Here is an 11,111-nt window from a genome sequence, read left to right as displayed (position 1 = left end):
TTGGAGAGGAGATTTACTCCCGGTTGGTAATTGCAACCGGGACTAAAGGCCCCCCTTTAGTTAAAAACTCCAACCGAGACAAAAAGGAACACCTTTTGTCCCGGTTGGAAGTTTAGTCCCGGTTGGAGGATCCAACCGGGATAAAAGGGTTCACCTTTTATCCCGGTTGGATCCTCCAACCGGGACTAAACTTCCAACCGGGACAAAAGGTGTTCCTTTTTGTCTCGGTTGGAGTTTTTAACCGGGATAAAAACTCATCCCCATTATATACGGCCAAGACAGAGGACTTTCTTCCTCCTCCAGCCCGAGCCAGTCCAGCACATTGACAGAGAGAGCTGAGCTTCACCTACTCTCCAGTGGTGCCAAAGCAACAAGGAAGGTGCTGCCCGAAGTTTTTTCCCTCATTTTCGTGGGAATTTCACTCGGCCAACACAAGTGTTGCGAAGGTTTGCTACTTCATCCTCGTGTTATGCTTTGATTTATGCTTTGGAGATGGAAAGATTATTTGCTACAATGTGATGATGAAGTAGAAAATGGAGAGGTATTTTGAGCTAGAATGTGAGGGAGATTGATGTGTCATATATAGTATGCATTATTGCAGTGGTTTAAAAATGATGCTACCTTGTCTAGACGGTTTATCTTATCAAATTCAATATGGTTTTTTAAATCCATACTTGTTGAACTTGCATACCGTGTTCATTTCGGCGAGGATGTTCTCCGCCGAGCAGCAACGTATGTCAAGAAGGAGGTTCGATTCTACAAGAAAGAGTGGATACGGACATCGTGACCGTGTCCCCTTTTCCGTAGCATCTAACCTCTTTCATGACGAAGTGCGGTGCCGCCTAGCTGAGGACATCCTCGCGAAATGAACACGGTCTTCAAGTTCAACAACTTCTGTAGTGGTAAGGCAAGAATTTTTGTACATAGATGACTTCTGCTACTTGTTGAACTTGCATACCGTGTTCATCTCTCCGAGGATGTTTTCCGCCGAGCAGCAACGTATGTCAAGAAGGACGTTCGATTCTACAAGAAAGAGTGGATACGGACATCGTGACCGTGTCCCCTTTTCCGTAGCATCTAACCTCTTTCATGACGAAGTGCGGTGCCGCCCAGTTGAGGACATCCTCGCGAGATGATCACGGTCTTCAAGTTCAACAACTTATGCAGTGTTAAGATAATAATTTTTGTACATAGATGGCTTCTGCTACTGGAAGAAGTGGCGATGGTGGGGGCGATCGTGGTTCCTATTATGGCAAGGTTCCAATCATAGTTGGCCCTCAGCATAGGCCGAAGAAAAAGAGCGCGCTGGAAAAAGCAATGCTTCGTTATTTGCAGCAACGTCATGAAGAAGCTGTTGCCGCGGGTCAGGAACCTCCTTTTGGTGGTCGTTATGCTCCACCCTCAGTCCCGGGTGTTTCACGTCCACTTAGTACTACCATTTCAGGCGGCACAAATAAACCTAAGGATGAGGTTGGGTCAGCGGAACCTTCGTCTTCACCGTCCAAGGATGCTTAAAGTCCTCCTTGATAATAACCAGTGGATGGCTTGTTGTATTGTATCATGTTGTTTGGGACTTTAATTTAAATATGTGTATTTGGATCTTCATGTTGTTGTATTGTACCATGTTGTTTGGATCTTTAATCGATTTTCACGCGTAATCCATTGTCAAGTGTAATCCATTTTCATGCGTAATACGATGCAGATGGACCGGCAATGGATGTATAATGCAGACAGGCGGAGCAAGGCGTTTATTGATGGCTTGCATTATTTTCTCGAAGTGGCAAAAGCGAACAAGCCAGAGAATGGGTTCGTATGTTGTCCATGCTTCCAATGCAATAACAGGAAGGAGTATTCAAAGGATTCCTTGGGGACTATTCACAGCCACTTGTTTAAATACGGTTTCATGCCTAACTATTTGGTTTGGACCAAGCACGGTGAACTAGGGGTTGTAATGGAAGATGGCGAGGAGGAGGAGGAAGATGACACCATTCCGGACTGGGTTGCAGGCCAAGCTTTTGCAGGTACTACAATGGGCGAGGCTGATGAAGATGAGTTTGCAGAAAATGACCCTACTGATGACCTTGGTCAGGTGATACGAGATGCATACAGAGATTGCGAAACTGAGAAGGAAGCAGCAAAGTTGCAGCGCATGATAGATGATCACCAAAAATTGTTTTACCCAGGTTGCCAGCAGGGCCATAAAAAACTAGGTACGATACTAGAATTTTTGCAATGGAAGGCAAAAAATGGTGTGTCCGATAAGGCATTTCAGGGGATGTTGAACATTGTCAAGAAGATTCTCCCCGAGAATAATGAATTACCGTCCACAACATATGAAGCTAAACAGATTATTTGCCCTCTCGGATTGGATGTTCAGAAGATACACGCATGCCCTAATGACTGTATCCTCTATCGTGGTGATGAATACGAGAAATTGGATGCTTGTCCCGTCTGCGAAGCCCTGCGGTATAAGATCAGGCGAGATGATCCTGGTGATATCGAGGGGCAGTCTCCCAAGAAGAGAGTTCCCGCGAAGGTGATGTGGTATTTCCCTATAATACCACGCTTGAAGCGCTTGTTCAGGAACAAGGCGAATGCTAAGTTGATGCGATGGCACAAAGAAGACCGTAAGGAAGATGAGATGCTGAGACACCCCTCAGATGGGGCACAGTGGAGATCAATTGATAGAACATTCCTAGACTTTGAAAGTGAAGCAAGGAACATAAGGTTTGGTTTAAGCACTGATGGATTCAATCCATTCGGTGAGTTGAGTAGTGGCCATAGTACTTGGCCTGTGACCCTTTGTATGTTCAACCTTCCTCCTTGGCTGTGCACGAAGCGGAAGTTCATTATGATGCCGGCGCTTATCCAAGGCCCAAAACAACCCGGCAACGACATTGACGTGTATCTAAGGCCGTTGGTTGATGACCTTTTACAGCTCTGGAAGGAAGAAGGTGTACGTGTGTGGGATGAGGATAGACAAGAGATCTTTAATCTACGAGCACTGTTGTTCGTAACCATCAACGATTGGCCTGCATTGAGTAACCTTTCAGGACAGACAAATAAGGGATATCGGGCATGCACCCACTGTTTAGACGACACAGACAGCATGTACTTGAAGCACTGTAAGAAGGTCGTCTATATGGGTCATCGTCGATTTCTCCCTGCTCACCACCTGCTGAGAAAGAGCGGGATGCATTTCAAAGGGGCGCCAGACCATCGTAAAAAACCTGCACACCGTAATGAAAAGCGTGTGTTCGAGATGATGAAGGATGTATATGTAGTCTTCGGAAAGGGACTTGGTAGCCAACCTGTTCCGAACGACGATAACGGACATGCACCCATGTGGAAGAAAAAGTCAATATTTTGGAAGCTACCTTATTGGGAAATCCTAGAGGTTCGCAACGCAATAGACGTGATGCACCTGACGAAGAATCTTTGCGTGAACGTGCTAGGCTTCATGGGTGTTTATGGAACCTCAAAAGATACATTGGAAGCACGACAGGACCTGAAAGCCATGGGGCAACGAGATGACCTACATCCGGAAAAGAGAGATAATGGACAGCACTACTTACGTCCTGCCAGTTACACTCTCAGCAAGGAAGAGAAGGATAGCATGTTTGAATGCTTGAATAGTATGAAGGTCCCGTCTGGGTACTCCTCGAATATAAAGGGAATAATAAATATGAAACAAAAGAAGTTTACAAATCTCAAGGCTCATGACTGCCACATGTTGATGACCCAGTTGCTTCCGGTTGCACTGAGGGGTGTTCTACCAGAAAATGTCCGGTTGCCGCTCGTAAAGCTATGCGCGTTTCTCAATGCGATTTCGCAGAAGGCAATCGATCCATCCAAGCTATCAAAGCTACAGAACGATGTGGTGCAATGTCTTGTCAGTTTTGAGTTGTTATTTCCACCATCCTTCTTCAATATTATGACGCACTTACTGGTTCACCTAGTAAAAGAGATTGGTATTCTCGGACCTGTATACCTGCACAATATGTGGCCTTTCGAGAGGTTCATGGCAGTCCTAAAAAACTATGTTCTTAATCGTGCCCGTCCAGAAGGAAGCATCGCCAAGGGATATGGAACAGAGGAGGTGATCGAGTTTTGTGTTGATTTTATTGATTCAATTGACTCGATTGGGGTTCCAACTTCACGCCACGAGGGGAGGCTCCGAGGAATGGGCACCCTTGGAAGGAAATCAAGTTTGAGCAATGATACTGATTTGTTCGACAAGGCACACTACACTGTTCTACAACAGTCATCCTTTGTGTCTCCGTATATCGAGCAGCACAGGCAGATGGTAGCTTCAAAAAACCCGACCAAATCCGATGCTTGGCTTACCCGTCATCACATGGAAACTTTTCCCTCCTGGTTGCGCCAACAACTTATGGGTAACTCTGAGATTCACCCACAGCTTGCCTGGTTAGCCAGGGGACCTGCTACCACAATCGTCAAATTCCAAGGCTATGAGATAAATGGTTACACATTTTACACGAGAGCCCAGGACCAGAAAAGCACGAACCAGAATAGTGGTATCCGCATAGATGTCATGGACAGAAATAATAGCAAGGAGTCGTATTATGGTTTCATACAGGAGATATGGGAACTCGAATACGGACCGCTGTACATCCCTCTATTTCTTTGCAATTGGGTGAAACTAACTGCCGTCATCAAAGATCAGTACGGAATGACAATAGTAGATCTGAGCAAGACTGGATACAGTGATGACCCATTCGTACTTGCCAATGATGTGCATCAGGTGTTCTATGTGAAGGACATGTGCAGCAAACCCAAGAGGAATCCAAAAGAGACATGGGAGCCAAAGTGCCACATAGTTCTTCCAGGTAAAAGAAAAATCGTGGGAGTCGAGGATAAAACAGACCAATCAGATGATTATGATCAGTTTGATGGCATGCCTCCATTCGCCGTTGAAGTTGATCCAAGCATCCTGCTATCCAAAAAAGAGGCTCCGTACTTACGCCGCGATCATGATCAAGGAACTTTCGTGAAGAAGAAATTTTACAACGTTGTATTGTAATGCGTTAAATGTACATGACCTTTGTGTATTAAGTGATACAATTTGTAATTTACCCTATGTATGATTTCATGTGTTATTAAATTCATTAGGTGAAGATGTTTTAGATAAACATGAACATTGTTAACCACATACTAACATGGATTTTTCTGCGCATTGAAATGATTTAATTGAATAATTTCTTGATCACAGCAATGCAGTAAAATAAATATTTTAGAGGCTAAATGAACTGGTATAGAATTAATGATTAATTCATACTTATTGTCAATTTACTCGTTAATTAAATATATTTTTGCATGTACAAAATCTGTGAAGGTTTTGTTTTTCATCCTGAAATGCAGTGAAAAGATAAAATAAAATCCATTTCCAAAAAACAGGCGGGAGAAGAAAAATAGGAAAAAAGACCTTTTGTCTCGGGTGTTAACAGCAACCGGGACAAAAGGCCCCCCTTTTATCCCGGTTGCAAACGGCAACCGGGATAAAAGGGTACGTTTCGTCTCCCGCCCGAACGTACCCTTTTATCCCGGTTGCCAACTGCAATCGGGATAAAAGGCCCCCCCTTTTTATCCCGGTTGGTGACGGGACCCGGGATAAAAGGGTACGCTCCCAGCCCCCCCGGGGGGGGGCCCCTTTTTGTCCCGGGTGCCATTACGAACCGGGATAAAGGGGGGGGGGGGGTTAAAAGGCACTGTACTCCCTTCTACCCCCCGCAGTTACACACACTTAGCCAAATTTTCGCCAAGTCCCGCGCGTTCTCCGCCGTCGCCGCCCGTCCACCTCCCTCGCCGGCCGCCGCCGCCGTCGTCCCCCATTGCGCCGTCGACGTCCCCCATTGCGCCGTCGTCGTCCCCCGGCCGGCGCGCCTCGATCCCCTCCTCGTCCGTCGACGCGCCCGGCCCCCAGCCACCTTGTCGTCTCCGGCCACCGGCTCCATCCTCGTCGCCGGCTCCATCCTCGTCGCCCCTCGTCGCCCCTCGTCGCCGTCTCGTCGCCGTCCCGCCTACGCCGCCGTCGTCGTCGTCGCCTCGGCCGCCGTCGTCTTCGTCGCCTCGACAGCTGCCGTCCTCGCCGCCCCGGCCGCCACCGTCCCGCCGCCCGGCCGCCGCCGTCCTGCCGCCCCGGCCGCCGCCCCGCGCGCGAGAGGTCCGCTGCCGCGCCGGCCGGCAGCGCCGGGAGGGTTTTTTTTTAAGTTAGAAAATTAATTTATATTTTTACGATAGATTTCTAATTTTGAGTGTTAAGCTAGAAAATTAAGTTATATCTGTACCGTAGATTTTTTAGTTAGTTTGTTAAGTTAGATTTTTAAGTTAGAAAATGAAGTTAGAAATTCGTAGAATGCACCACCGTCCCCTCCGCCGTCCCGCCGCCGTGATCGCCGCCGTCCCGCCGCCCGTCACAACCTAGTAGGCACTGCCCGTGGTTCCGGTGAACCGTCCCCACCTCCGCCGTACCGCTGCCCTGACCGCCGCCGTCACAATCTAGTAGGCACCGCCCGTGGTTCCGGTGAACCGTCCCCGCCTCCGCCGTACCGCAGCCCTGACCGCCGCCGTCCCGCCTCCGCCGCCCTGATCGCCGCCGTCACAACCTAGGCATCGCACGTGGATATTGTTAGAAATTCGTAGAAATTCGTCAAAATTCGTAGAAATTTGTAGAAATTCATAGAAATTCGTAGAAATTCGTCAAAATTCGTCAAAATTCATAGAAATTCGTAGAAATTCATAGAAATTCGTAGAAATTTGTAGAAATTCATAGAAATTCATAGAAATTCGTAGAAATTTGTAGAAATTCATAGAAATTTGTAAAAATTCGTCAAAATTCGTAGAAATTCGTATAAATATTCCGGACTTTGTACGATTCATGTTATTTTATGATTTCATTATATACATGTATGATTCCGGACTTTGTAGGACTTTGTACAAATTTGTAGTAAGACGATTTCTATGACTGTCATGTATGATTCCATGTATGTTTCCATCAATAGTTGAAATGGCAGACGATGAGACCGCAAGGTATATCATGGAGCAGATAATCGCTGGTGATGGTAGTGGCGACAACGTTCCACTATCATACACGGATGAAGAGGGCACCCAAGCGGACATGTTCCTCAACATGTCCGCCGATGGGAATGAAGAGCAACAGCCGCAGCAACAACTTGCCCTGGCGGAAGGTTCCGGTGAGGTATATACAACCATTCTTGTATTGTTTCACGCCACCGTTACTACTACGTACTAATTAACGAATCTTGAACTATTAGCCCTCCGGATCGACACAAGGGCAGAAGACCCGAGGTCGTACAAAGGTGATGGAAGGGAGACTTGTCATCACGGAAGTGACAGAAGAGGGCAGGCCGGTTGCTCCCGAGAAAGTAGCAAAGAAGTACGTGAGTCAAATCGGGGCAATCGTCCGGGACAACGTGCCTATCAGCATCAGAGAATGGAAGGGCAGAAGCACTAATCCGTACGCCCTTCCAGAGACAGAAAAGAATATGCTGTGGGAAGACGTGAAGAGACATTTCACATTCCCCGAAGGATATAGTGAGAAGGATGTCAAAGCGTGGATGCTTAAGAAGATGGCTACTCAATTCCAGACATTCAACGCGTGGCCAAAGTTGAGGGACCACTGGGATGCATTTGTTGAATATAAGAGGAGTGAAGAAGGTGTGAAAAAGATCACGACCAACACAGCAAATGCTAGTCAGAAGGGCTACCACCATCATTTGGGGTGAGGTGGGTATGGCTCAGCAATTCCCAAGTGGAGGAAGATGGAACAAGATCTGATCGAACGGGGAATCATACCTGCAGGAAGATGGAACAAGATCTGATCGAACGGGGAATCATACCTGCAACTATTGAATGGCCCGAACGATCAAAAAATTGGTACTACGCTCATGGAGGCTCCCTAAGCCAAGAGGATGGGACGTTGATTTTTAATGACACAATACGTGAGAAGGCCGAACATCTCATGAAGAACATTGAAGATTCTAAGGCTGGGAGGTTGAAGGTGGACCGAGAAAATGATGAGCTCACATTGGCCCTCGATAATCCAGAGCACCCAGGACGTTGCCGAGGGTTCGGGGTGGTTCCGTGGAAGTTCGCTTTCCGAGGCGACAGCGCCTCGTACAGAAGTCGGAAGCGAAGAAAGGAACAGATCGAGGAGAGCTGGCGGCAGATGCTAGAACAAAGAATGATGGATGAAATCAATCGGCGGGTGGCCCACGCAGTTGCGGAGTTGGCCCAATCTGGAGCATTGCCGAATCCTAGCACCGCCAGCCCTTCTCAACGCCTCTTGAGCAGTTGTGCTTCTACAGGGGTCCCCGATACGCAGACGCCCAGGTGACCCGTGGAGGAGCAACGGTTCCCCGTGGATGCCATCACGCAACGGACCTCATGTGAGCTGCATGCACCGGTCGGCAACCTCACTATTAAGGTATACTTATACATAATATTTATGCAATATTGTCAATTGATCCAGGCCTCGAGATCGGAGTTCAACTTGTTTACTTCTGCTATATGTACAGGTAGCGTACGGGAGTGCGTTAGCTACCCTGGCAGGGCAGAGCAGTCATGGCATGGAAATTCCAACAGGCTACGCCAGCGTCTGCGTAGAGCAAATAGTTGATCCCCAGTATGAAGGTCTAGAGCTCGACTTCCCGGGAGGCGACGGGGAAAAGACATTGGCAGATGCGCTTCATGGGATCATTCTATGGAAGAAACGCTACATCATTATTCCCGGCACGGAGCCATCTTCTCAGACCTCAAGACTGCTCCCCGTAGATCCCCAGCAGCGACCTTCTCCTCATACCTCGAGACCGGCATCTCCTGCTCCAGGACCGTCCCTTCCATCCATATCAAGGTCTCCATCTCCACCACATCCTGGTGCTGGGAGCGATGACGACAATAACAACACCCCTCCCCGATCACCGTCGCCGGCACCAAGAGCGGCCCCCTTGAAGGAACCTGCACCACCACTAAAGAAGTCACAAGCACCGCCTCCCAAGCAAAGACAGAGAAAGAAGAAAACAAAGGAGCCTGAAGTGACTCGTAAGGAACGCTTTGAGGCAATGTCTCATGTGGAACAGTGGGCAGAAATCCAACGAGAGGCCAGTGAGTGGTTCAAGAAACAAGCCGAAGAAAAAAAGGCAAGGGAGATGGAGCCACCGCCAGTAAGTCGGCGAGATTTAAACTTTTTTATCAGGATGGAAGAAGGAGCCAAGAAAAGGATACCACTCTTGTCAAACTATGAACGGGCTCTAGTAAAGGCTGATGAAAAGGATAAAAGGAAAGGAAAGTCATCTTCCAGCGGTCCAGTCCCCGACCTCAGCCATTTATCAAAAAAAGATGCTCAATGGGTAAAAGCAATGCCCTTGGATCAACAAGCAAATGTATTGAAGTTCATGGAAGAAACAGGTCTGGGACTTGATGAATGCATAGGGCAAGTTGAGACGCCAACTGCACCGCCCCCTGAGCCGAAGTGGCCTTATGAGCTAGGCAAACCTCTAGTAAAGCCTTCATTGCTACGGAAGCTATCAACAAAGATGTACGCATTCCATCAATGGTACATGATGGCATCCGCCGACTCGAGGGAGATGATCGGCATGAAGGTAAAACCGATAGATTTTCACGGTGAAGGGGAGAAAGTGCTGTGGCTAGACTTCAAGGATATATACGAAGTGTACCATCATGATGCCCTGGACGTCTCTCTGATCAGCGCTTGGATTCTGTAAGTGTCCGTTTATCTCTACATGTAAATTTTGGCGTGCGTCACCGTACTAACTTCATCTTCCATTTCATGTAGGATGCTAATTCAGACATGCCGCCGAGAGGCGTACCTACATATAGGCTTCATGGATCCATCTGTAGTTAACCAACAACAGATACAATTAGCGCCGGAAAAAACCTTTGAGGAAATATACAATTTCCTACACAAACAAACATTCAAGGATTTCATACTACTTCCATACAACTTCAAGTAAGTGTGTGTATACCGTCTACTTTCGATGTCTTTTTCCTTATCTCTACATGTTAGTTAGCTCTAATATGCATGAACATTTTACGCACGCAGCTTCCACTGGATCCTTATTATAATTGAGCCTGAAAGAAGCCACGTCACTGTCTTCGATTCGTTAAGGAAAGATCCGGTGGACTACCAAGAATTGCAAGACATGCTAGGCTTGTAATAATTCTGGACCTTTATCTCTATGCAAAAATTTATTTCCTAAATTTTATCGCTGTTACACTATATCATTCATTATTCTAATCCGCAGCGCATGGAAACAATTCATAAGGACACACAAAGGTCCATTCAAAGAAAAACTTACATGGAACACAGACTTCCCGGTACGTATGCAGTCTGCACATTTATTACATTGTATAACACGAATATTTCATAACTTATTTTTTTCCGCACTGAAGTGCTTAAGACAGGAACCCGGGAATAATCTATGTGGCTACTACATCTGTGAGCACATGCACAGTTTTATGGGACCCAAGGGACCGAAGATGACACCGCACAACTTTAAAGTATGTAAAATAAAACTATTACTAGTTAATTATTTTCTAGCTCCTTATATGTATTTGTTCGTGTAACATTCACAAATTTCCAAATTATAGATGTTAAATATTCAACAAGGACTCTTGAAGGAAGAAAGAGTAGCGGCAATATGTGAAGGTCTCATTGGATTCATAATGGACGAGGTGGTAGATCCAAAAGGAGAATTTTATTACGATGGACGACAATTAGACACTCCGATCAGCAACACCACGACGGGAAGATTGTAGGAAGATACTTTGATTTATTTGTATATATAATACGCGCTAATTATGATCGATTTGTACTAAGCTAGCTGAATTGTGTATATGAATTGTGTATAAGGATTGTGTATATATATAGTAATTGTATAATTACAAATCCCATTCGTTTAAATACTAGTTGATTTCGTTCTAAAAAAATCTCAACTACTAAAGGTTAACAAATTAAAAGGGCCGCGGTACTACGTATACGTGATGCATGCATGAAAAATTCAGGCGTCACGGCAGTGCCATGCAAGCGCCATTTAGTCCCGGTTGGAATC

General features: G+C 46.4%; 1 protein-coding gene across 1 annotated transcript; it reads left to right on the top strand.

Annotated features, from left to right (window-relative positions):
* Window positions 1–1,717: 1,717 nt before the first annotated feature.
* On the top strand, window positions 1,718–5,020 carry LOC101781783 (the record flags this gene model as incomplete). The annotated part of the gene is made up of 4 exons (XM_004952429.1): window positions 1,718–2,762; window positions 2,874–3,397; window positions 3,551–4,306; window positions 4,421–5,020. Coding segments are annotated over exons 1-4 (2,925 nt in total), but the record flags the coding sequence as incomplete, so codon positions are not given.
* Between the last annotated feature and the right edge of the window lie 6,091 nt (window positions 5,021–11,111).

Source organism: Setaria italica, chromosome I (genome assembly GCF_000263155.2).
Source record: "Setaria italica strain Yugu1 chromosome I, Setaria_italica_v2.0, whole genome shotgun sequence".
Classification (NCBI taxonomy): domain Eukaryota; kingdom Viridiplantae; phylum Streptophyta; class Magnoliopsida; order Poales; family Poaceae; genus Setaria; species Setaria italica.
This window is presented reverse-complemented; position numbering and strand designations above follow the sequence as displayed.